This window comes from Anopheles ziemanni, chromosome 3 (genome assembly GCF_943734765.1).
Source record: "Anopheles ziemanni chromosome 3, idAnoZiCoDA_A2_x.2, whole genome shotgun sequence".
NCBI lineage: Eukaryota > Metazoa > Arthropoda > Insecta > Diptera > Culicidae > Anopheles > Anopheles ziemanni.
The window spans coordinates 5,834,397-5,861,243 of NC_080706.1; the positions used below are offsets into that span (position 1 = coordinate 5,834,397).

Sequence of the window (26,847 nt, forward strand, 5' to 3'; positions counted from 1 at the left end):
TTTCAACTCTCCTGCCTGTTTTCCCCCCTTATCGAAGGCAGGCATCGAGTGCTCCCGGATATGACACCAAAAACTGACATCCAAAATCCCAAAATGGACGCCCATCTTGACCGCCCCTCGTGGGAGGTGCCATTCATCCTAGGATCGGGCAAGTTTTTGTTTTCGCTATAACACGAAAAACTGCTAAACGGCAAATGTCAACACACACGCGTGGCTTCCGGTGGGTGGTTCAGGCGGTGTCCGTGGCACCCGGTCCGGCGCCATCGTCCGAGGAGTCGGCGTAAAACTTGGGTCACAACAGCATGCACAGCTTCGAGCGCTTTTTGACCGGTTTGGTGGGATGCTTCGGGGGCTGCGACGGTGGCTGAGTGCCGGGCGTAACCGACCCGTCACCGACCGATGTCAGCTGCGAGGGCGGAAGTCCACTAGCCGGAGTCGCCGGAACCGACTGCGACGGATGATGTTGATGCACTTCCGTTGCCGGGTCGCCACAATCTCCGGCGAGTGAGGACTCGTTTCCGGCCCCGGTGACCCCGTCTTCGGCCGTGCCCTTGCCACCACCGCTGGACTGGGACGCAATGGACGGTGGCCGACCTTCCCCGGCGTTGGTGTTGTGGTGCACCGACTTCGACAGCTTGTTTCGGACGGCCTTCCCGAGGGCGCCCGTCTTCCGGAGGCTGCTGAAACGGGGCTTACGCTCGTGTACCGGGGTCGTTTCGGTCCGCTCGTCCGGATGGAGCGCACAGTTGAGCGTGGTTACGGTGAATTCAATGTCGGCCAACGGTTCCTTACCAGCTGCGAAATCAAAAACGAAGGTTTTGCAATATGAAATCGATGGTATTCGGTAGCTCGGGTATTTCTTCTCTTTTTCAAGCTTGTCTTCGCCGTAGAAACCCCTTGATAGGAAAATTGAAATTAAAACTGGAGTTATTTGAACTATTTGGTTGTAGTAACACCTTCAAACTTGTTATAATTGGAAGCATCGAAGAAAACAAATTAACAAAATTGTTTTTTTATTAGAAAACATTCGGTAAAGATTTTGCTATTTGAAAACAATTGCTCAACTCAGTCTATGTAGCTAATCTGTTTTATCAAAATTTGTCGTTATAGGAAATCTCAAACTTTTTCGTTAAAAAATTGTTTTTCTTAAAATATATTCAAACAAACACTACTTTTAGGATTCGCAGAATCACGCTTCGCTTACCGGCAAACTCCTCCACCGGCTTGTCGATCGTGTCGTGGTCGATCCAGGTCAGCCCCATCTCCACCTTCTCGGCCAGGTCCTGCCAGTGCTGCCGGTTGTCCAGCGTGCCCTCGTACAGCGGACTAATCCAGGGGAACGCCTCCGTCAGCACCTTGTACAGCGGCATGCAGATGACGTCAATGAACCCGACCTGCATCTTCGGCAGTTCGTCTTTGCGCTCGCTGTGGAAGAAATCAGCAAGAAAAAAAACAAGTCCCCTCCGTCATAAAGTGATTAAATAGGTGACGAGAAAAAGTAACGAAATCTCCAAACGAAACTCTCCGATCATAAGAAACGACCGTGCGAGGGGCGGGCGACGTGGGGATCAATGAGACAAAACACAATATTTCCCGGACAAAGCGAGGCGATAAGGGACGTCAAAAAGTGAAAAAGCGAAAACCGGACGCCATGGGGATGAATTTTATGAGCCTCATTTCCGCCAGGAGCACCAACCCGGAACCAACGTCTCCCTCCGTGCGGGCGCGAATCGGGTGCAGATTTCTGGCCGCACCGAGCGCCGACCACATTATCGTAATAATGGCCATAATGTCCACCGCTCGGATTGTTGCTAGCTTGGGCTGGACTGGTAAGAAAACAGTGCAAAAAGCAACTGCAAACCTTAACGACACGACTGAGTGGTGGGCGCCACTTTTTGGGGTAAACGGGAGAAAGAAACCAAGTACCGAAGCGGACGGGGAAAACAGGCAGAGCGAACTGGAAGAACGTGGCGAAGGATAAATTATCTCCCGGCGACGTTACAGTTAATTAAAGTTATGTGCCCGCCGGGATATCGCCGGAGTTGGAGTTGGAACTATTCGCGTTGGAGGACGCCCGCGTCAACCGACGCGTCCGATTTGGCCGGCCGGCCGGCGCTAGGAGTCGTCAATATTTTACGTGCCCCGGCTAGCCCGGCGTGACCGCCGAAACGGTCCGAACCTCCCCCACCCGGCCGATGTCACCGATCACGGTCACGCATTGGTACGTGCCGGGTGGCCGGCGGAGGGGGGCGGGACGTAATTTGGTTACGATTTGAGTGTCTAATCAATGGCCGATGATCCGGTGCGCCCGTGGGAAAGCGTAATGGCCCATCGCTGGCTAAGCAGATCGTGACAGGCGCGCCCAGCGACATATCCGGACCAGATTAGCTCCACTCCTTTTAATGAGCGTCGATAATCGGATGGCATTTGCTTTTCCTTTCCCTTTCGGTGGAGGAGTTCTATTTTTGGAGCCCATTTATTGGCGTTTTATGGTGGATTTTTCCCAAGTGGATTGGCAGGAATGGCCAAGTGCTTTGAATAAATAAATTCCAAGTTCTTTGAAATAAAAAAAAACACCGATTACAAGACAAAGTTTACCAAAAACCATCATTTTCGATAAAGATATTGATTAATATTCAAGAAATAAATTATTGATTTAAAAAAAAAAAGTTCTACTCAAAAGCCCTCGAATCTTTATTCATAATCACTTTTCAGTATTCGACGTGACCAATGCCAACCTAACAAAATATAAATACAGTATAATGTGTATTAATTTCATAGCGATACTTCTTCTAAACGACCGGTAATTAAACGATTGATAAGCAATTCTTAACAAAATTACATTATAACAGCAAACAAACATTCGGTATTAGTAATTGAAGCTCATTTAAAAGAACGTCTGAACCATTTTCCAAAATGTTTGCTTCAAACTTTATCTTACTAAATGCGGTGTAACAAAAATTCAACTGCGGTTTTGTCGCTTTTCCATTGGCATAAAAGATTGCCCTCCCTCCTAGAATATATAAATAATAAAAAGACATATTTTAAGTTGTGAGAATCTAGTAGAAACACCCAAAAATAGGTCGTTATCAAATTGATATTGCTAATAGTATTGCTGTGAAATGTAATAAATAAACATTACAAAACATCGTTTTTATCAGTTAAATTGATTCGGAACATATTACACATTGTTCATAACAATCAAGATGAACACAATTTCCAGTTAAACAAGGCAAAAATGTTGCGAAATTATGGCACGGAGTCGATGTGGTATGAAAATAATTCTCCATTTCTCCAGTGATCTGCGTTTACTCATCCATCAGGAATGCTGCAACAGTTTGAAGTGGATAAGTACAAACAAATCCACTGCGGATGGCTTCAATCGCAATTTGCTGTGGCTTTACGAAAGGCGAAAGATTTGGCTTGTTGACATATACTTTCACTTTAACTTTGCTACCGTCTGGTGGAATAAATAAAAACTTCTCCCGATTTCCATCCGGATTGGTGGTCTTACTTTTCCATTACGTGGTTAAGCTTCCAGAAAGATGCTTAAAAAGGGAAGCTTTTGGTTTTTTTCCTACACGGTCTGAATTGTTTTTCCCCCCCTTCGACATCTGTAGATGGACAAAAGTTGTTTTGGTTGTGTAGATGTTTTTTTTTTAAACGAATGCTAAGCTCCGTTATCCTTCAGCATTAAGTGTTTTGAATTGGGCTTCTCTACTAAAACCGTTCCGTCAGGCAACTCCCTTCGATGACGCCAGGAAAGGTCGGGAAATGAACAATATCGAAACGATAAAACAACCACCCCGAAGCGAGGCAAACATGGCCTAGAGAGAAGGGAAAAAGTAACAATCATATCGAAATAAACAAATTACCGATCCATCATCGCGACGGGTTGCTGATTGAGCTGCAGTTTCTCCAAATCGCCCTGATCGAAAAACTCGTCCGCCACTAATTTGGCCACCCGGTGCTGTACCTCCCACGGTTTCGCAATGGCGCTCACATCGCATGCCGTCATCATCATGCCACACAGGACTACATGCGTGTATGTGTGTTTGCGTTTTTTTGAAGAGGAGGAGGGGAAGAAAAATGGATAGAGTGTTTTAGTACAATTTTATTATTCCGATTGGCTCCGAATGAGGCTTCGATCGCACAAGGATTGGGAAAAAATCGGAGGGAAAACTTGTCCCACTTACCTTCCTTCTTCTCTTCACTCTGCCAGTCGAACTCGCCGTTCTCGATCAGCTCCAGGAACTGGTTGCGCTTCTTGAAGTACATCGCCAAATCCGTCGATAGGATCGCCGTCTCGACCACCTTCATCACCTTGCGGAAATCCTCCGGGGAAAGTGCCTGGATGAGGAAAAATAAAAATTGAACTAACAACGCTTCAAAGCCGATGAAAGTGGCTCAGTATTCCACCGCCTTCCCACCGGAAGTGAAATAAAATAAAACCCACCCACGCAAAACGCCACGCAAACCGATGGAAGGGGAGGTTATTGTTTGGTTGAATAATTAAATCCCCAAGCCCGGCCAGGGCTAGTTGAAAGGGTTTTCACCTCGCTTATCGGTTTCATACGAGCGCCACGGAAAAACACCCCCGATGGTGGGAAAAAAGCGCACATTCCGCGTGCGTGAAGCAGAAAAGTTCAGGGAAACGGGGTGGAAAAAAAGGGGAAGAAAAACAACCCCAGCGTCATGCCCGGGGAGATAAAACAAAGCCTCCACAACGCACAACAAAGAACGGAGGACACAACAAATCACGGGCCCCTTTCGGTCGTCAGCGTCGTGTGCCGTATCAAATGGTGGGGCAATAAATGTGTTTTATGAATATTGTGGTCGTGCTCGCGGGGTGGCCGTGATGGCGCATGATGGAGGCGCGCCGATAGGGGGAAATTTACCAGCGGAAAATCACTCACACGGTACGGTGACTGGGCCCAGGAAAAAAAAAACTTGTTACGACTTTGGTTTCATTACATTCCGCACAAAGAAAAGGCTTGAACTGTTTGGAATATTAAAAACTCTTGTAAGAGGAAAATAAAAATTTAATAATTGAAAACAAAATTGAAAACATGCATAATTTCTTTGCAGGTGTTTCTCCCTAGACAAAGTGATATTAATTAGATCAGAAAACATTTCAAACCAATAGGATGGGACGTTTCTGAGCCATAAAAACACTACCGACATCAGCGACCGTTTGTAACAAGAACCCAAAAATGCCATCAGATCTTAACCTCCGTTGGCAGCCTTTTCAACGGGACTCGGGTTTAGTGGCAGAACTCGGCTTTTCCGTTTAAAAACAACTGCTCCCATTTATGTTCTAGGAGGCGTGAAAGGTACACCATTCACTCATAAATAAGCCGCTTCAGACGGCACTGGACAGACAGAAACCCAGGCTCGGACGATGCCCAGCCTTCCAATAAAAGCAATGAGAAGAAAAACAAAACACGGACGTGCTCTGCGAGCCGAATCATTCGACATAAAGTTTCCACTTCATTCGGGACGAAATTTCAATACCGGAGCATTTTCCAGCCATCGCTTGTCCCCGGGACGATGGGTTTCCCCTTTTTTGTGGTGGGTTATTTTTCGGGGGCCGGTCGAGGGTCCACGTTGAAACAAATTGCTTACGCGCCACTTATTTTTATCACCAAAATCCCTCTACTGAGAGGGCGGGAGGCGGCTTAAAACGCGTGACCAAACGACAACGACAGCCGCATCGAGTGCGCCTGTCAAACACGGGATTAAATTCCGTCGTTGGCAAGCTCCAGAACTACCCACGACAACCCCGAGGGATGCAGAACACGCAGACATAAAGGATTGACCGAACCCGACCGAACGACCGATCGACAGACTCATCGGGTTTTGCCCCCGGGGACAACCGGAAGATCCGGTTCAAGTGTGTTGAAAGAAGGGCGGCAGCTGGCGTGCGTGTGTAAGGGTGTGCTTTTGTGGACCCACGGGCACGGGTTGCCATTTTCGTTTCGTCAGTGAATACGTCGGCAGCTTTACGATTGAACCGCAGTTCACTTTCGATGATGTAAAAGAAATGTTTAAAAAAAATCGGGTGGAAGGCTTAAACCGGACAAGGAATCCCTTCCTGTCTACGGGAAGGATGGCACCTTCACCACGATGCGGTCCTCACGTTGGGCTTACACCGCTACGATTCAACCAGCCATTCAAACACCACTTCCCAAGCTGTAAAGCGGAAAGAAAATGCGACCCATTCAGACACGACCATGTTCGATCGATCCGCTTTAGCGCTGCGAAATGCAATAAGCGACCTCCAGCCTGCGGAGGAGTGATTTGTGCTTGGGCAACAAAATTGAAAACAGTAAATTATGTTTAGCCGCTTTCTTTTTGCGCGGTGGCGATATCACCATTCCAATTAGAATTTTCGGCACTCCTCCGGCTGAACCTTAGACACAAAAAAAGGGGAAAACAAGTATAATGGTAGGAAGAAAAGCTGACCCTTTTTCAATCAGCTTGAAAAAGAAGGGACCGTTGTAGCGGGATGGAAAATGTCCTCAACGATAGAATCGAGAACGAGAATGATGAATTCCAAAACAAACAAAACCCCTTAGGAAGGTCAACTATTTGGACTCCTCAGAGGAATTTGAAGAATGTTTGATATATTCAAGGGGTTTAATATTTCTGAAGAATTGTTTCTAAGGAATAATTCTGAGCAACATTTTTAGTTCACAATTAATATTCCTTATTCTCCGCACGTTAAACGCCTTATTTTTATAAAAAGTTCTCTTTGGTTATAGTTTATCTAAAATTTAACAACATGAACACATTTGGAGGTCATGAAGTAGCATAAACAGAGTTCTTAACTCCGAGGCCTGCAATCTAAATTATTTTATACTCCTTTAAATCGTTTTCTAAGAGAGAGGTTTTCCAACAAACATTAAATCCGATTGGGAAAAATGTTTGAAAAACAAAACCATCCATTTGGCCGATGGGTTGGAAAATGTGAACGAATGCATATCACACCCTTTAGGGTTGTTCACTCGACGCTGATCAACGGGGTGTTATTGGCCATGTTGAGCCTCGCAATTAAGTTTAGCGAGCCGCCCTTAATTTTATTTCGGTCCCAATCGTTATCCATTACGGCACGGATAAACAGACGCGTATAACTTTCAGCAGAAACAGTAAAATCAAACATTCAAACAACCGGTCGGAAGCAACGATGTGTGTACACATCTTTTTTAATGCTCCACAAACGCCGCCGAGCATAAATTGCAAAAAACACAAAACCCGGGAGAAGGGCCCGACGGAACGGGAGATTTGGCAATCGATTGAGCAAACAGCATTTTTTCGAAACGGTGTTTACGGTTTCCCCCCCCCCTCCCCCTCCCCAGTCCGGCACGCGCCTTACCTGAAAGATGTTGTTGCCCTCGGAGTTCAGAATCATGACGCACTGGTCGAAGTGATGGTGCTCCATCGTGCTGGTCGTGTAGAGGATGGCCAGCGGGCTGTCGGTTTTCGACTGGAACGCGTTGTTCGTGCCCCGATGGTCCAGGTCGTGGCAGAGGCAGGCGACGAGCAGGCCGAGTATCTCCAGGTCCGTCATGAAGCGCTCCATCTTGCCGGTCTTCATCATGGCGAACATGGTCTGGGCAACGTTCAGCGCGTGGCGCCAGTTGTGGTACTTGACCGGACGGTAGTTTTTCCGGACGCTCAGTATCCAGCGGCACAGGACCTGTAAGGGAGCGGAGCAAAGACAACAACACCGAACCTGGTTTAACATTTCACGTATCCATAGCTCCTGCTCCGTCGTCGGATGGACTCGCCCCGGGAGAAGACCGAACTGTGCATCTGGCTGTCTTATTTTGTAATGCAATTAAGGTTTCCATTATCGCCACGAAGCGTAACATGGGCGTAAAACTGGCTTCGGCTCATCGGAAGTTCAGTCCATTGCGGGGAAAGCCAACTTTTCCAGAATCCCACCAACGATTCCGGGGAGAACTTTCTGACACGGGCTGACCTTTGTCCTATCTGTCTATCCATCGAACCGGGCAGAGAGAAAATCTAAAAACTCCACTGCACAGCACCGTCCGATCGGTACGAGTCCCCTGCGGGGAAAATCCACTTCACCGGAGAGAAAATCCCCAAAACGGGCGGATTTACGATGCCACTAATCAACGTTCGATGTCGCAAAGGTCCCGCTCGGTCTTGAATCGATCCTTCCGACGGACGACTCCGGGTTCCCAGGAAAAGGAGTTCCCTCGCAGAAAGGATCGAACGAGTGAGCTCGTAATCGCGTTTTAGTGGCACACTTAAATTTGCATCCGTACCGGTGGACAGTGCGTCTTCACTCGGTATCTTCGGTGTCTTTCGGAGGGTTCAGGTGTAGGAAAATCCGGAATGCTGAAAGTTTGCAAATCGGTCACCAATGAAAGTGTCACTTACGTCGTATGGAATGTGAAACTGTTGAACCAGGTTGCACTGCAGGAACATCCGCACCGCCGCCCGGCATGTGTCATCGTCGTCGAGGTCGAAATCTGTGGACAGTAGAGAGAAAAGGTTTAGAAAAAAGAAGCTTGAATTGTCTATACCTTTGAATCTTAAAAAAAATATTCCCAATTTCCTACATTTTGTATGATCAACAGCGAGAAAATATTTCGTACTTCGACTTCGACAAAAATAAGGAAAAGTAAATTAAAAGTCATGGTAGATACTCAACACACCACGGTTGTGTTTGTATGTTCGTACCTCAAACCTGATAGCAGTTTTATCCAATCGTTATTTCACTAATCAAGTACAGAATTAAGGCATTCATTATAAGATTTTTCTTCCTGGGTTTTACACTTTCGAAACTTAGAAATGTTTTGTCTGATGATAATAGTTAAAACAATGGCCTAGCGGTAAAATCGTCTAGCTAACAGGAATCGCAAAGCACATCTTTATAATCAACCTAGGATATTTTTTTATGAAAACAACCAGGAGCAAGCAACAACAAGAAAGGAAAATTTGGTACCATCATTTTTTACACTCTCTTGCCAGACCAAATATTGGCTGAAGAGTTGGAAGTTAGCCGTAGAATATTTGATGGACCTTTTTTCTTTCAAACTGGTCTCACAGGAGACGAAAACTTAGATTAAAAATCGTCATTCAATGTTATCATTTCATTTGTCTGTATTCGTTACGTTGCAAGACCGACGTGATCTGTGTTTCGATACTCGAACTAATAAAGTCAACAAGCAGATCAGCCAAACCAGATTAGAAATTGTGTGACTTTTGTACGCCAAAAACATCCACTCATCGGAGATTAGGAATAAACCAGTCGTGTTTCGTATTTTTAGGAGTACACATTCCTTTTCATATGAAAGATTATTCGAAAATGTTAGCTTGTGATTGCAGTTTTTCAAAATCATATGGTGCTTGGTCAAAGATTTAAGCCATCTTTCAACCACTCACTTTCAAATATGTTTGGCAAATGGAATTGATTATAACATGTGGACGCAGAAACTCGCCAAAATCGTATTCCATGCCGAAGTTAGACCGCAGAATGTGTCAAATTATATTGCATTTAATTAGTTATCCGATATCAATATCACATACGTTACGTCAGAGAACAATACTCAACGCTAGCTCACTCTGAGCTTAAAGAATGAATTATGATTGTGTCGTGATAAACATATTGATGCTACGAACTACAATGGGACATCTAAGGAAGTTTTCATCGCGTCGGATACCGAAGATCCAGAAAGTTTGGCCATGGACTGGATTTCACGACGTCTTTATTGGCATGACTTTACATACCTTTTGAATTTCGGTTAAATCACTTCACATTTGATCACTCACGTTCTCGGATTATTAAGCTAGGGAAACAATATATCACATGAGAGGAGAGCCAAATAGAAAAATGTGTGCCATAATATAAGTTTGGGTCGCATTGTTCACCAACCCTCAATTCATGTGCTAAAAACTTCCAACCTTAACCTCACTTGACTGGAGGCTTGGTTGGGAATGCTTATGTAGAGGCATTTTTAACATTCATTTTTCATACCAACAGTGGGGACATTCCGTGCATAGGTCACGGATCACAAAAGAATTCAAACCGTGTCATATGACCTCGTCCGGGATGTCACCGTCGTACCTCCGACCACCCAAAAGATAACGAAACATCACATTCCGCATCGAAACACAAAAGTCGTTCGTTCGAAAAGCGATTCGACCGACAAAGACCGGAAGTTGGCAAATGAAAGACCAAGGAAGCCGGAGAGCATGGCCCCCGTTTTTTTCACACCCACCGCGGAAGCTGAGGAACTCATGAAAAATTCAGCACCGCCCGGCACTTGATGAATGTGTGATCGTGATTAAATTCCCTCCATACCATCGCCGGGCGCAATCATTCTTCCATTCTTCCGAAACGCTCGCCGGGTATCGAAGTGCTTTCCGCGTCTCTGCGTTAAGTTAAAACATCCCTTTTATCACGCCCCACACCCACTGGTATCTAATTTTCCCCTGCCATGTTCCTGACACTCTGGTTGGCGCGGAAATCACTCGCCCATTCCGGCATCGTCGTTGTGTCGAGAGATTGCGCTAAATGGAACCAGATGTGAAACGAGCCACTCTACTATCGGCTATCGTATCCTAGGACTAGATTCGAACGGTCTTCGTGCTAAGGAGCGGGAAAAAAGGGTGGCACCACTGTCGTCGCCGGCGCCGGGCTGGGGAAAAGTCAAACGGCACGAACCACCACGGACGGACGAGTTATTAGAAGAACAACTATTTTTCTTCACTTCACTACAATAAGTGTGCGAGCTTTTCTATTTCCGTCCGTCCCCTTTTGTGCTCGATTAATTATGCCGATCGCGTGGAAAACGATGCTGGTGAACGGTGCACTGGATGGACGTGCATGGATCAACTCGTACCGGTTCGCTCAACCAACAAGGGAGACCTTGTCCAATTAGAGCGAAGAAAGCAATAGGAGGTTGAGGTCGAAGGTTCATTTGGTCAACGAGTGTTGGTAAAATTGTTCCGATTCCCTATTCCGGCAGATCAGCGCACCAGAAAGCAATCAATCTGGGCCTGGGAATTGTTTTCCGAGCAAACAGGTAACCATTCAGGAACCAAAAAACGAGACGTCATCCTGTTTGCAGCCTTCATTTGACTCCAAGATAATGTTGCTCTTCCAAAGAAAGGAAAGGAAAGCTGAGTGGTAGTCCTAAGTAACCGCAAATCGAAACCGACCCGAAGAGGGAAAAACAATCGCATAAAATATTTATTTACATCATTATGCGCTAACATTAATGGGAATCGCCGCATTCGGAACGCTTCCTCATGAAACCAACGGCTCGGACACCGGTCTTGCGGTTTGCCGAGATACCGATGCTTGTTAACTCTTGACCCCAGGATGTTCCGGAGCAACGGAACCCATCAGCGCATCGTTTGGGAGCCACGAAACTTGCGGTCTAATTACGTTACTGCAATCGATCAGTGGGAAATCGGACACTTTTCGGAATCAATTAGATTGGATTTGTGGCGAGCGAGAATACCCGGACCGTGATTGAGATTCCCATCGAAATCAGATTTCAATTTGCCCAACGCTCAAACGGCGTGGGGATATCGATTTGTTAATTTGTTTCCACTACAAGGTGATTCGATTTCAGTCCCGAACATTGGATTTTTCCCCACTCGATACTGAATTGGTTCAGTTTCATTAAAGCGATAAAGTTGCACGCGTCAAGCATTGCAGCTTCCAGGATGACTTACCGATGAACTTAAAACTATACAGCTTGTACTCCTCGGCCGTCTGGATGGTATCGTTGACCAGCTTGAGCGTCTGGTCCTGACTAGCGGTCGCGTGGTACGACAGACACTCGAGCGCGACCTTCTGCTTCGCCATCAGCTTGCAGGCACTCTCGTACATCTGCGTGTTGTGGATGCCGAGCCCGCAGAAGATGGCGAACGCCTCGAAGATGGAGATATCACAGTTGGTAAATTGTAGATCGTTTTGCTGAGAAAAGAAGGGAGGGAATGGAAGGGAAACCGATTGAAAGTTAATTATCAGTCGCCAACCGGGACAAGGATGAACGCCGGTTACCTTATTAATTAATTGAGCGACACCGATGACCGTCTTCTGACCGTTGATGATCGGCATGCAGAGAATCGACTTGACGCTGTGCGTTTCGTCGAAGGAGGCCGTCGTGGCGACGGTGCCGTCCGCGGGCGGTCCCGGCTGGGCCGGCTGCCGATGACAGATGGGTTTGTCCTTCAGCCACTCGCCGACGTCGCTGATGTTGAGCGTTTCGCCCGTCGCGGCCACGTACTCGGCGATCTGGGCCAACATCGAGCTGTTCAGGTCGCTCACCGACGGCCGCCAGATGTTCGCCGACGACTGGTTGCTGCTGCCGAGTTCGAAAATCATCGTGAACCGCGTCGAGATCGAGCTCTGAAAGCGCCAAACGAACCGTACGTGAACCACACGTTCTAAAGATTTCATTAGAATCACGCCACAGTATTTTCCATTTTGTTCCCCAACAGGGCCGAAAGGGCCCAACTCGGTTTGCATGACTGCAAATTCTTATCGGAAGCTAACATCTTAACAGTCGATAGGGAGGAAAACTTATTTGCAAACGGCAGGATATGAACGGATTAACGGGTGTAACTGCGGGTGTAACACAAAGTAAAAGAAGGAGAAAGAAAAGAAAAGGATGGAACTGCAAATATCGAGTGGAAACAAAATGGAAATTACTACCGGCCGAGAGTTATGTAAATGAATAACCTGCTGCTGGAGTACATCATCCACGTCGACGTTATGGCTCGTCCGGCGGGATAGGGTTTGATGAGTTCTCTCCGGCCGCTCCAATATCCGCTCGAGATGATTCTTTGGGCAGGGGAAACCATTTCCCAAGGATTATTTCCGGCCAATGGCGCGGTTGAGCCATCCCACGATAACCACGATGAATATTCAAAGCACCAAAAAGGAAACATGAAATAACGAATGGGAAATGAAGCGTAGGGAGAAGGTAAAAATGCAATAAAAATGAAAGCAATATTTTCAATTCGATCACACTCTACAAAGTTGCTAAAGGCACTAGAGGGAAGTGTAAAATTGCTGAAATGTTATATCTATGCTAGTCAGTGGTAGGTAGGTGGAGTAAGTTGAACGAGCCAGCAAGTGCAACGGGTTGAAATTCCTACAAACTACCGGGCGCCTCCATTTGTAAGGCGATTTCGTAAACAACCAGGCAACTCCATTGCCAATTAATTCTTTGAATCGCATTCTTTGAAAGGGTCGTAAATATTTGGAAATCAATTCAAAACACTGTAATCGAACGGTAATAGAATGTTCGATCTATGTTTGGCAGGCGAATCGATTAGGAAAAACTGCTGCCTGCGCCACACAGCCACATGGAAATGTAGGGTAATCATTTGATTATCTTATCTACAAGTTTGAAATGAGAGGGTGGTGAACCGTTTGCATCGGTTGTGAAAATGTCATTAGCGCTTATCGGTTGTTAGTAAATGGGATTTCGTAGCCTACAGCGGGAAAAATTGAAAATCTTCTCCATGGCAGCTGTATGCGCAAACCCAGATTTGACAAACAGTCAAGAAGAGCTAGAGCTATGTTTATTCGATTTAAGTTAAAACAGTTGACTAGAGAATATCTTTAAAACGAAATCAAATAGTTAGTTGATTGAGGAAGCTTATCATCTTTTCAAATGCTTTTTTAAAGTTATATATAATTTCATTAGCTATATTTCGACCTCAGACTGCAAATAACGTTGAAATGTTGCGTGCAGTTAGGGCAGACATATTTCATTCGTTCAGTGAGTTGCTAAATACAGTTCTCGCATCTATTATGCTTAGAAGTTGTATCGCGTGCAGTACGCCGATCGTTGTTGGCTTCCATCAGGTGGCTGTCAGCACAATCAATATGGAGTTTTTATCTCCGTACCCTACGTTTGGATCCCCTTCGCACCGTCGCGTCTTCAAGTTATCTACTTTATTCCGTTGATGCCTTTGCGATCTGCACCTGAGACTTTGACTTACACAGCTCGCATTCGGCTTGCACTGCCGAAGCTGTTGGCAGCTTTGTCACGTCAGCCACGGCATGGCCATTCGGTGCCATTTCGTGCCAACTGGGCGCGTTCTCAGACTACGTTGCCACGAAAGACGGGGCTTATTTTTATGGGATTCATGTTTGGAAAGCGTTATCGCACGCGTTATCGGCTTTCCGAAAGGCCAGAAACACACGGAAAACTCTAATTAACAGAAAGGGCACGCTGTGGACCCGGAGCGCTACCAATTTCGTGTGTCGATTTCATTTATCTTCCCCTTCCCCGTCCCTCCCCCAATCTCTTTCCTGCCCTCTTCTAGTCGAAAGTCGTAGGTCGAGAGCGTTCATGATAAACAGGTCCACTGGACATCCGGGGTGGTCAGTGAAGCCTATCGACATCCGACGTCGTCGATTCGCCGTACGTGACTTCCCGAGACGTTTTCTACCCCCCCAAAAATAAGTCCCGTGGGAGCTCCATTTTGCGAACGTTAGCAATTTCGGTGCATAAAATGTGAGACGTGCGGCTTTTATCGTGCTGTGCTGTCAGAAAGTTTTCACGTCGGTTCGTGGCTTTGTACAGCAGTTGTGGGTTTCTGTGCGTGTGTATGTGTATGTGCCTATCACGCAAAAAAAAAACAAATGGCTGACTTTCACTTTGGTGCTGCGTGCTACTGTCACCGTGACAGCTGTCAAACGATCGATCGTCAGTTGAAGCAGAGGGTTACTTTGATCGATGAATTCAGGTGATGGGCGCAAGGTGAATTTTTTTCCACGAACAAAACGGCAAGCACGTGAACGCCTAGAATTACCTTCAAAGAGTTTCGATTGCAGTCGTCGTCTAAACATGCACACTTGGATTAAAAAAAGAGGTCCAAACTGAGGAAGGTTGTGTACGTATGTCGGGTAAAGACAGTTCATTGGTGCAGCGAAGGATTAACGGAGCTGGGAGAGTACGTACCGCATGCATTTCACCCCCTGGACAAACCCCTTTTCCGTCCCTTCATGCACCTGCCATCCCGCGGATTAAGGGATGCAACTTACCGCTTCGCCACAGTCGAGATCGAGTAGAAAAACGGCGCACCGTTCGCACTTCAGCAGCTCGCGGGCCTCGGTCATAATCTTCGTCACCAGGCACTCCAGGTTGTTCTGCTCGGAGAAGATGTTGCGTGCGAGATTAAGCAGGATCTGGTTGCGTCGGTACTCCTGGACGGACATTTCGAACAGCTGCGCGTTCTGGATGCCGATGCCGCAGAACGTCAGGTAGCGGCGGAAAATCTCCACGTCACGCTCGGTAAACTCGGGCGAACCTACGTAAGCCGGTGAGGGTGCCAATTAGCTTTGGTGAGCTCACCAAACCAAACAAACACGCACAGTACACACGTTAGGACAGGGACACTCACCGTTGGTTTTGTTGATGATCTGGGCCACCCCAATGACCTGCCCCTCGTAGTTGCAGATCGGCATGGACAGGATGATGTTCGTTTTGTAGCCGGTCTTCTGGTCGATTTCGCTGTTGAACCGCGGATCCTTGTACGCCTCCTTGATGTTGATGGTTTCGTTCGTTTGCGCGACCGTCCCGGCAATGCCCACGCCGAACGGGATCACAATTTCATCCTGCTTTGCGCGACGGACGGCCTCATCGAGGGCTGTGGAGGGGAACCAAGCGAGCGAGAAGCCATCAACCGTATGCCCTTTTACTTTGGTTTGACATCGTTCACATCACGGCTCTTGCGATGCATATTTTTCACATGCAGTTATTCAACATTGTTGCGTGGGAAAGGAAAAAGTATCGAATCCAATTTTATAACCAGCGCGCAAATATTGCACGGTAGATGTAAACGAATCACCTGCAACGACGCCCACGCCCGAGCTTGATACAGTCGATTCATGGAAGCTCTATTTTCATCCTACGTGCAGCTCACTTCCCACATGCCAGATGGAAAGCATATTGCACCACTCGCAAAGGTTCGACCGATTCCAGGAAGGACTGGATTTGTGGCTGAATTAAAGAACCCACTGTAGGGGGAAAACTTTGCAGATTCCAAACGGATTAAACACGCCCGGAAGCAATCTTTCCTTTGAACAACCAGACACGAAACTAAATAAATTTCATCAACCGGAAAGTTCATATGATTTCTTCGAATAGCTTTCGCAAGAGGAGTGTTCTTCGGAAAGATGTTAAATTTTATGAAAGGAATGCAAAGTACGGTGTGAGAGGCGAAGATCTTAATCTCTATTTCAAGGAACTCACAGTTTATGCAGCTAAGGTTCCCTGCCGTTTATTTCAACCGTAAAAAGTGAACCGACATACTTTAAATGATTCTCCCACCGGAAGGCACTATTGTGCAGAAAATCACTCAAGGGGCCTAAGAGAAACCTACGGAGATTGATGCACGGTTGTCAGCACTCTGGCAGCGCCATGACAGCAGGTCGCCCGACCCCGAACCCGGCTAATGGCGTCCCATCAATTAGTACTTACGGGTGTTCTGCGTCACGTCGAACAGCTTGGCCACCAGATACTTCCCGGACGGTGGTCCGTTGACGAGAAACAGCGAGCCGCGGTCGGCGTGCGTGAGCAGCCCAACGTTGACCAGGATCTTGTGGCACAGCACGTCGATGTCGAGCTCGTTGGCGACGTCCCGTATCAGCTCCATGAACAGCTCGCCCTCGTCCAGATCGGCCAGGTGGCTTCGGTTGGAGATCGAACTCCGGGAGGTCGGCGAACGGCATTTCTGTGGCGTTTTCAAAGCGATTGCAACGGCATGGAACGAAAGAGGAATGGGAACGAGTGTTATTTAAATGAGTCGATAAAAATGCAGATAAAGCACAAGCCACAGCTGTCGGGAGGAGGTGGTGAAACGGTGAAAGAAGCGACGATTAGTATTCATCGTTTCGGTTGTGAAATTCGAAACGGCTCCTCCGACGACGTCATCGTCCGGGATGAAAGCATATGTTTTAGGCCACTCATCAGCACCATCAGCAAAGCGAACCAACTCTTTCACCTTCACCTGACCAGACACATGCGGTACACAGTGTTGACAGTGCGGTTAAAATGAGCCTCTCCGTGAGGAAGGTTCGATTTTTTGCTTGTGCTTCTTTCATCCCAGAGAAGTAAACGAACACCCGACCGGAAGACATGAGTGAAACGAGTCTCTGCCAACGGTGAAGAGCCCGCACATCTGAGGAACCGGTCGAGACAGGTTTAGTTCATGAATAATACAACCCGTTCCATCCCAGAGCGACCAGCTGGGCCGAAGAACCCGGTGCCGGAACGGAACGTCACCGAACCCTCGAAGTCGGCGTTGCGGTTGTTTACTAATTTGGATTTTCATTTCCAGCCAAGGTTAACCCCATTAGTCTGGGTTGTTATCTGCATAATCAACGGAACCACGATGGTATATAGAATAGCATTGGTGAAATTTGCGGTCAACTTTTTGTGATTTAAATACAACCTAGCAAAAATTACCAGGTTGTCATTTATTAAAGCAAAAACATATGATTTTAAGTAAGAGTTGCCCAAAAAATAGCAAGTTGTTTGTTCTATTTTCAGTTGTAAGATTTCAATCAATTCCAAAGAAGATAATGATATACCTCCATAAATAAAGAGGATAAGTATACTTTTTTTTTTAAATTCAGAATCATTTAAAAACGAAGTTGAGTTGTTGATCATTTCATGCTTCTCGCCTAATCTCACTAACAACTTCACATTCCGAACGATACTGAACTGACTTCCTCAATATACTTTTTTATATATCTTAACCAAATCTTCGTTACAATGCAACTTCTATTTCTGGCTTCCATTTTACCAATTATATTTGGTGATTAGAGAAATCTTTGGTAAGAAATATTATTGTTTTAATTTTACATGATAATTTAGCAAAGTCTGATACGTCATAAGTCCATCGTAGATGATAGTTTTCTGTAAATATTACATGCTTTGACAATGCCTTACTAATTCTAATGGTTTGTTGATTCAAAAATAAATCGGAATAAATTTGAAACATCAATCGTTAAAATCTAAGAAGATACTTTGCCACTGAAAAACGTGCTCGACAATGCAAATGTTAAAAGTGGTTTTATTACAATCGCACACGTGAAACTGCAGCACAGATCATTCGTGCGTGTAGCGGCGAAAGGAAACGAAAATCCGAGTTCCATTTTTAATTGGCACAATCGCCCACCAAGCGGGAAAGCAAATGGGGCCATTACGGAAACGAGCCACCTATCCCGTGGCGTGGCGCACCATCAACCGATCCGGTAATGGCCTGCGAAAAGGGAACCTGGCCCCGGAAACGGGCTCGAGGGCAAATGTTTACCCAACGGGAAGTTGTCGAATAATTAGCGCTAAGCGTTGCAACTCATTAACATTTCCACACCGGTCCCCCGCTGCCCACGGCGTACGCGAACCACACCCGACGGGCGGGCACGTATCGCCGCGACCCCTTCGGACGATCCATTCGCGAGAAATGCCCATAAGCCACGGCTAGAATTACAAATGGGGTCCCCCTTCCCTCGAGGTAAATCTAGGTCACGGAAGTGGCTGAGCAAACAAACGCCGGACACGAAAACGCCCGCCCAGGCATGCCAGGAGGAACGGTTCAACGGCACGACACCTTCAGACACCCGGGGTCCGGCAGCGTTGGCGCTGACATTATCCTTCTGCCCGACCGGTAGAACATGGTTTTGCAAGCAGGAGTCAATTACGTCGGCTCCAGTCGTCCAATGCCGGAAGTTGGGAAGCCACTGCAACCGACCACGGAGGGATGGTCACCGGAAGGAGCAAAACAAAACCCACCGACCATCGCGAACTATCCACACGTCCTTGAAAGGGGAAAGCTTTCATCCACTTTCGACCATTTTTCTCCTTTTGTTCTCCCATCCTTTCTTGACACTTAGCTCAGACGCACCTCGCGCCGTCTTCTTCCGTTGGCATTGCGTGTGGTAGTGTTTGTGAATGCGTGCGTGTATGACACAAGTGTCATCTATCACAGCACTCCTACGGGTGGCTCCGTTTCTTGTGTTCCCTTGTGTCGAAAGGGCGACACTTGTGTCGAAGGGTGATTCCTTTGACCGGAGGCTCCAAGCACGCCTAACACCCTCACACACACACACACACATACACACACACAGCAACACGCCACATAGACAACCGAGAGACAATGGTATTGTGTAAGACCGTCTTTGTCCGTCCCCTTTTCCGACCATTCTTCTTTTGTGCCTTTAGTTGTCGTTGGTTACACGGCGCTTGTTCACACGTTCGTGAACGGGATGATCAAGGGCTAGTAAGGAATAGCGTATGACAAACACACTTACACACACACACACACAGACTCAGATAAGTAATTCGAAGCGCACCCCTCGTGCGGGGTGAATCGCCATCCAGAAGGCGTTCTCTGGTAGGACGATCATGTTATTGTCGTTCGGAGCGTTTTGGTTTGTTTCTTCTAAACGAGCTGGCATGAATGTGCGCGACACTGGTGTTGGAAACAATGCAAAAAAAAAAAATGGCTGAAACCAACACCAAATGAATGGGTGAAGGGGGAGGTTTTTGCGGAGAGGACGAAATAAATGCCAGACAGTCAGTCTAACCTCCTGCTGTAAATCAGGAACGTGATTGGGTTACCAGGGTCGGTCCGTTTTGTCTAGCGAGGCTATTTCTTTGGGGGTGGATATGCTTTGCCTTCGTTTCGTGCAATAGAACAGATGTAAAATATTTTTTTTCATTTTCCCAGTCAAGAAATGCCAATGGCGAGGGAAAAGAAACGGCAATGCGAGCATTTATTCGAAAGAAATTTTATGCAAGGAACATTTAAAATCATAAAATTAGTTATGTTCCAGTTTTGTAAATAATAAAACATCATCAGTTTTTCTTAGTATTGTATGGTTATCACCTTAAAAATTAATGAAAATCATTTTTGTAAATTAAGAAAATATCATGTTTTACACAATTGGTTCAACGAATATCGAAATACTCCTTATTGCTGCAGGATCCAAACAAGTTTAATATTTTTTTTGTAAGTTTGTTTGTTTTTTAAACTAGGTTTGTAGTTTATTAAGGTATCTACGAAACACTTACACCTTGTATGGTTCGTATTGCTCGTACTCTTTCCCTGCGTTTGAAATGGCTTCACCTTTGAAGAAGAAAGTTGGAAAATATTTGTACTGATTACAAGTGTAGGCAATCAGCCTACACACAGACCTGAAGTACATCGTAAATTTCACTTTCCATGAAAAGTGGGAAATAACTACCGGCAATATTATTAATATATTGTCCGCAACACAGCGAAACAACCGTTCCTTCGATGAGCACATCGATCGATACTGGTTCCCTTTTCCGGCTCATTCCACGTCGGTTGGGGGCAAAGTGGCGGAGGGGGGGAAGTTAAAGTTTCACCCTGCTCCTAAATTGCCCGGGAAATCCACTCGAAAATTGCTTCAGTAACGCACCCACCGATTCGCGCGATGACTTCGTCTGAAATAATTTAATTTAATTTATGGCTCAACTTTTCGACGGCTTGGCTGTGTGCGTGCTCGATGCGGGAAGGACGAGCAACTTGTGACTCGTGCGATCGCCGATTCGGCAATTGGCAACCAGCGCCTCCTTTACGATCGATCAAAAGACGACCGAGGAAGCACACACACACGGACACACATGCACTGTCTTAATCGGTGGAGGAAAGTTTCGGTCTCGGTTAAAAGGAAAGGTGTCAACTTTTACCACCGCACGGAACGACGTTCGGTTACGGTTTAGACCTTTTAGTTGCTCAACTAACTTTCCGCGTGTGTGTGATGAGCCGTTGTGTTACACCGGAAACAGTGGCTTTACATCAACCCATCGGCAGAAGGATGTGAGGTTTTGAACAAATTAATTAATCCTTCACTAGCCATTAACCACTATCTGTTGGTGCAATTGCAATATAGGACAGTGAGTTCTGCAATGCCCTGATTTTTGCTCGTAAATTGTTCAAGTTTGACCTTAAAAAGCAGCTTTACTAAATTTTATATTACTGTATCTCAACTGTTTCCCTCATTTAAAAAAATCTCTTACTAAAACTCATTAAACACATTCTTTTCTACTGGCTGTTGAATTGAGAATAAATCTAATGTAAAACTCCCTTTCTCATTACGCCTCCCAGAGGGTCCGTTAGCACCTTCTAATGCATACTTCCTCTCTAACGCGCGAAATTGACTTTCCTCCTAAGCCGGTGTGCTTTAGACCCGCTGCCGCCATTCCATCGCAGTTCGTGGATGGATTTATTTCGTTGAAATTTTATTCTATTCCTATAACGACTTTTTGCTCGCTACCTTTTTGCCCTGATTTACGACTTGATGCCTTCGGATTTTGCCAGCTTGCCCGTGCAAAAGCAAGCCAATTACGGAGAACCTTCGCCGTCTGGTCTTGGCGAGCAGAGCATTGTGTGTGATTGTTTGATACACTTTGCCTGGATTTTCTTACGCCAAGCTTGCTCTCTCATACAAAATGCAATTACAATTGAAATTTTTAAATTTCAACGCATTAAGCCGGTTTGTACTGCTTTCTTTTGAACGTGATTTTTCGTGATTTCTCTCCTCATTCAATCTACGCCAGTATTCTTCAAATCAAAAGCTGCTTGTCCTTTCTTGGATCCTTTTCTATCTTCTCGAATAAAACCGGCACTAAGGATAATGAGAAAATTAAATTTCCTACACTATTGCGCCACCGGAAGCGCTGAAGCGTTTTGCAGCTGAAAGTGGCAACAACGTTAACGACAATAAAACTAAAAGCACACAGCCACTACGGAGAGAAGAAAAATCCTTCAAATCAAGCACCTATCAGACACCGGCTAAACCGACCCCCGTCCTAGCAGGAGCGGGTCATAAATCTCATTTAAAACTTTACCTTCAATAAATTAAATCACCCATCCGGTTGCAGAGCGGTCAAGTGGCCTCCGAAGCAACAAACAGCTAGAGACGATCGAGCACCGGAAGCCGGGAGTTCGGTTTAGCCGCCCCGGACGAGATCCCATCAAAACGGAGGCTCCCGTGTGGGCCGGCGGGATAATTAAGCTGGGACTTGCGCGATGTTGGCCCTTGGCGATGGCGAATGAAGTGGAAAGGATTCAAACGATAAGACCACGATGAAAAGGATCAAGCTTCATCTCGAATGTTGGATGTAAAGGAAGCTAGAAGGATAAGCAGGATGGTCTGATTTTTTTCAAATTTAAAAACTTATTGCAACAATGTTCAGAAATATGCTAAAGGCAAAAACACAACTTTTATTCCCGTGGAAAAAAAATGCGCAAAATTCAATCATACGGTAAAATTGCTTTTTGAATAATCAAAAACAAAATCCGATGGAATCCGTATGACCAATGGCGAAGCTCCCATGGCACTCGACTGAACATACACTCGGTCGAGGATTTATTTTACTCTATCAAAACGTTCGTTCAACAAGTCTTTCACCTATCCCCTAGCTTCATGCTTCCGTTAGTTTCTGCTTCGAATCAGACCTACCTTTGCCATCGAAGCTTTGTGATCGGACGCCAGGGTCAATCCGTTGGGAACATTCACAGCTGCCGACAAATCTCTCCCTCGAGACCGAAACAAAGTGAACATTGTATCATGTGCATCAACCGACAGTCGATTGCGACGGTTTGGGGGGAATTGGTCCTTCTCGGAAGTTCAGTGAACACTCTGTACGATTTAGGGCTGGTCGGTCGGATTGAAGAGAACCGATTGGTATATCCGTTCACCCGGTGGGAAACGGATTCATCGGCTTACCGGAAGTTAACGTGAAAATGTTCTAGCAACCGCAAAGCAACTGTCATATTTTTAAAGAATCGTAGGCTTTAATAACCATTTGCTATCGGAACGAATTTTGAGAAGATTTAAGTACATTTTATAGTGTCAATATTAGGGCTTATTACGATTCTCGAACAACTCTCTCATCACACAGAAATAGAGAAAATTGCATTACGGTCACTTGTTCGAATCGAATTTACTATGGGAACTCCCATAAGGTCTCTTCGATTGAACTTTTTGACACTTTCCGTAGCACTAGACTTACGGATAAAAATTTGTCGAATTCGAGTTCCCGTTCGAGAACCGTAATGCATTTTTTCCCAAATTGTTCGACAGATTACTTTGATCGACAAAAAAGTTCTCGAACGGGAGCCGAACGGAAACTCGAAGATAAGGCATAATGCAAATGTGACGTTCGAGTCGGAAATTCTCTAACGTTCGAGTCTCGTAATAGGCCTTATTGTTGATGAAATGTCAAATTAACGAGAAAAGTACAAAGCACCAGGCGCCTCCATTATTAAGGCACCAGGCGCCTCCATACAGAAAGTTTTGTTGGCAAATTAAACTGCTGTGCCATAATTATGAAAAACAGCCATTTTTAGTTTGAGTACAATAAACAAGTCTATTATTAAAATAAACTACAGTACTTTCCGGCTCCTGCCGGGTACACCTTAACCTATTAGCATAATTTCACTTTCACTTTCATTATAACCCCTTCCCTCATTACTCATACCCTGCTCGAGTAGACCCACTCAAAGGGGAGAAAAAACCAAATGGGAAAAGTAATTTTAAATTACAACCTCCCCGCTGTAATTATGAGCAATCTACTGGAAGTTGTAGTTTTGTCGTTCGCACACCCGGTGGGTCTGCCTCATTACGGCCAACCCTCCGTTGCGAGCAATTAGACGATTAAACTTTACGATTTCCATCACTCCCAGCTTACCATTAATAATGGCCATAATTAACCTCACCGCACGGCAAGTCTAAGTTCCGCAAAAGTGCTTTCCCTTTTCGCTCGAACCAACTTCGACCTAACTAAACTGCCCTTTCGCGGATCAAAGCCGCATTGTAGTGAGGTGACGTGGAGCACCTGCGATCCCCAACCCCACCCTCTTCCACTCCTCGGTGAAAAGGTCCAGGAATAAGGCGTGACATTGAGCATGACAAAATGTATGCAATTAATCTGCATAATGATTCCCGGCGCATCATCAGCAGCGGACATAAATTATCATTAGTCGCATCGGGTTCGGTTTCGTTTGATGAAGCTTTTCAGCCAGACCTGACCGGAGCTTGATCCATCCGCAGAGCGGGCCGTCAGAGAGTCTGCTTGTGCCGATGACGCCGGGATAGAGTTGTGCAAAAGGTGCCCTGTATTGATTTAGCAGTAGATTAGTCGAACACCAGTGACCTGTGATGAATTCGGTAGAATTTGTGGCATGTTTAAATGACACTGTTACTGATGTATTTTGCATGTGTTTTAAATATGACTTGACAACTTTTCAGTATCAGTTGTCAGATGTTTTTTAATATCAGTTCAATCAGTTTCTTGGCAAGATTAGAATTGCTTGTTATCTACTATGGGGTTTATTGGCAGTCAGAGTGTTAATGAAGGCAAGTTCATCTACACTTGTTTGTTTGCAAGTGATACATGAAGGTTTTTATATCAACATTGCTTGGTTCCTTGAAATACTTTGACATAAAAAAAAACGTTTCAGAAAACAGACGAATGTCTTGCCGGATTAAGCTTTGGTAAATTTATTATAACTCTGTGCCATTCAATCTAAGCCGCCAACTTTGCTCAAAATTTTAAATGATTTTAAATATTATTTTGATGTTGTTTTGAGAACATATCAAAATCATGGGGTCTTGAAAAAAATAGATTTAAATTTACATTCAAGTGATCACACCGATAAATCCAATATAAAGAAAATCATATTGATGAGCTTAAATAACTTGAAATATAAAAGGGATAAGAATACAACCTTTCGAGACAGCAGCGCAACCAGCTCTTGTTGTGGTAGGGACACTTTCATGTTTAAGAAATAAGTCCTGTTACGCATCCATCGATAATGATGTTCATGATAAAGGAATGATAATTACATACATTAGGACGGCACGAAAAGCGTTGGCTCTTACCTTCACTGGAGACGACGCCAGCCACTGCTGGAACAGGTCCGAGGTGACCGACGCCCGGTGCGGCGACCTCGGCGACTTCGAGGCGTCGGTCGTAATTGACTGCAGCTTGCTGATGACGTCGGTCGGGGCGCGCTCGCGGAACCAGCGCTCGATGGCGCCCGAGTGCTCCTCGAAGAACGCACCGATCTCGTCCAGCTCCTCCTGCGAGCAGGCCGTCGAGTCGGCCCGCTGCGAGCGGTGCGAGGGCGAGAGATGAAGGTGCGTCGGGGACTGCGACTGGGACATGCTCGAGCGGGACGTGTTCGGTGACAGCAGGTTACCATCGTCCGTCGACGGGCGGGAATTGGTCCTCATTAGAGCGCAGTTAGCGCTCTCCCCGACTGGCCCATTCGTATCCGACCGCTCCTCCCCGTTGCTGCTCACCATCACCACCGTCGCAACGGCCCCCGCCGCTGGATGACCGTCGAGGCCGTTCGGTGCCGGCTCCGGGTCCGCTAGCGTTCCGTTCGTCTGCGGCCGCTCCTTCGGTTCCTCCCCGAGTGAACCGGATTCCTCCATCGTTCGGGGGTTTCGCGAAATGCACTCACTTATTCCCTACGCTGGACGGCGAACGCCACAGCCACCGTCGTGGAAAGCAGTGGACCAGCGTTGAACCGGAAGAAGCGTCCCACGCACACCATGTCGAGCAAGTTCCAACACACCGACTTGAGGCTGCGATTAACTTCTCACCGTACGCGAATGCCGACCTCCTTCCACCTCGCTCGTTAGCCGTAATCAAATGGTATTTTAACACCAATTAAGACGCCAGAACAAATCCTCGCTGCTAGCACCGGAGATTACGCCGCTCGAGATCCTGCAGCGACCTGGAAGGAGGGCAAAGTAGTGGAGAAAATCCAAATTCAGCACATTAGTGAGCGTAATCTGGGAGAAAAATCGAATGCGAAGGGAATAAGTAGAAAATACGTCGGGATTAACGTAAAACACGATTTAAAGCCCAACTTGCTAACAATTCATTAATTTTGTGTACCTGCCGTAGATTTTATGACCTTTTCCAGTGTTTTCGTAATATCTCTTTATCACCTTGTGGTAATCGTGATATATTTGATTACTTTTTGTTTTGTTAAATACGAGTTAGAAGCAGAAATGTTTTCATGAGTTTATGCTACGAGTTTCCACTTCAAACTCAAAATATGATAAATAGCGTTACTTGTACACTTTTGATGATTACTTATACTCGGTATTTTGAAAAAGATCCCGTTTAACCACACTTTTGAAAGCAATAATGTACAGTCCTGCTCATCAACATTGTGATTCCGTAAGCATTACGGCCATATTGAACGCTGAAAAGGTAAAGCAATAAAGCAAACATTTCGCAACATTTCGCTTCCACCGGTTGGTTTGCAAGTTATGCCTGTACAGCCCGCAGCGAGACAGGGTAGAAAATAACGACTTACTATGCAACTTTTGAGCAAGTAATTCCACCAAAGTGGTAAGTGACGCCGTGGAACAGCGTGGAATACAGGGAAAACTTCGCCTTCGGGAGCGTTTTACACGCTTGCAACCCGAACGTGGGGGTTCCCCCACGGTTGATTCCGCTAACCGGGGCATCTCCGAGCAATCAATCTTCTCTTCCAACGCTCAAGTTTGCATACTTTGCACATGCTTTCCCCCATTCCAACGCCTTCCGAGGAGGAATCAGGAAGTGAAGCATCTCGACGAGGAAAATGTTTTCCTTCCCCCCGAGGGAGGTCACGGACCATCGACGGAAGATTGTGCTCATTAAAGCTTAAAACTCAATCACCGCTACACAAACCCCAACTCGTGTCGGCCGCGTTTTCCCTCGTTTGGCGTTGTTTGCAACTTTCCGGAGCTCGCGCAAACTAACGCGAAACGTTAAACGATACGCTTTGTGAAGCGCAGCG

General features: G+C 46.0%; 1 protein-coding gene across 1 annotated transcript; it reads right to left on the minus strand.

Moving 5' to 3' along the window:
* Nucleotides 1-292: 292 nt before the first annotated feature.
* On the minus strand, nt 293-25,483 carry LOC131289501 (cGMP-specific 3',5'-cyclic phosphodiesterase). The gene is made up of 13 exons (XM_058318777.1): nt 24,926-25,483; nt 16,488-16,740; nt 15,409-15,654; nt 15,050-15,315; nt 12,731-12,832; nt 12,050-12,397; nt 11,719-11,962; nt 8,410-8,501; nt 7,376-7,699; nt 4,197-4,350; nt 3,876-4,035; nt 1,205-1,425; nt 293-795 (listed from the first exon to the last, which is right to left on the minus strand). Exons 1-13 carry the CDS (start codon nt 25,481-25,483, stop codon nt 293-295), a joined length of 3,471 nt encoding a protein of 1,156 aa, XP_058174760.1.
* Nucleotides 25,484-26,847: the final 1,364 nt, after the last annotated feature.

Bases quoted from the DNA above. Each gene is read 5' to 3' on its own strand.
- LOC131289501 (XM_058318777.1), bottom strand. From the start codon at position 25,483: ATGGAGGAATCCGGTTCACTCGGGGAGGAACCGAAGGAGCGGCCGCAG. The intron at 15,316-15,408 runs GTGAGTGTCCCT...CGGCTTACGTAG, and splicing joins GATCATCAACAAAACCAACG to GTTCGCCCGAGTTTACCGAG. The intron at 8,502-11,718 runs GTAAGTCATCCT...TACTGTCCACAG, and splicing joins GTATAGTTTTAAGTTCATCG to ATTTCGACCTCGACGACGAT.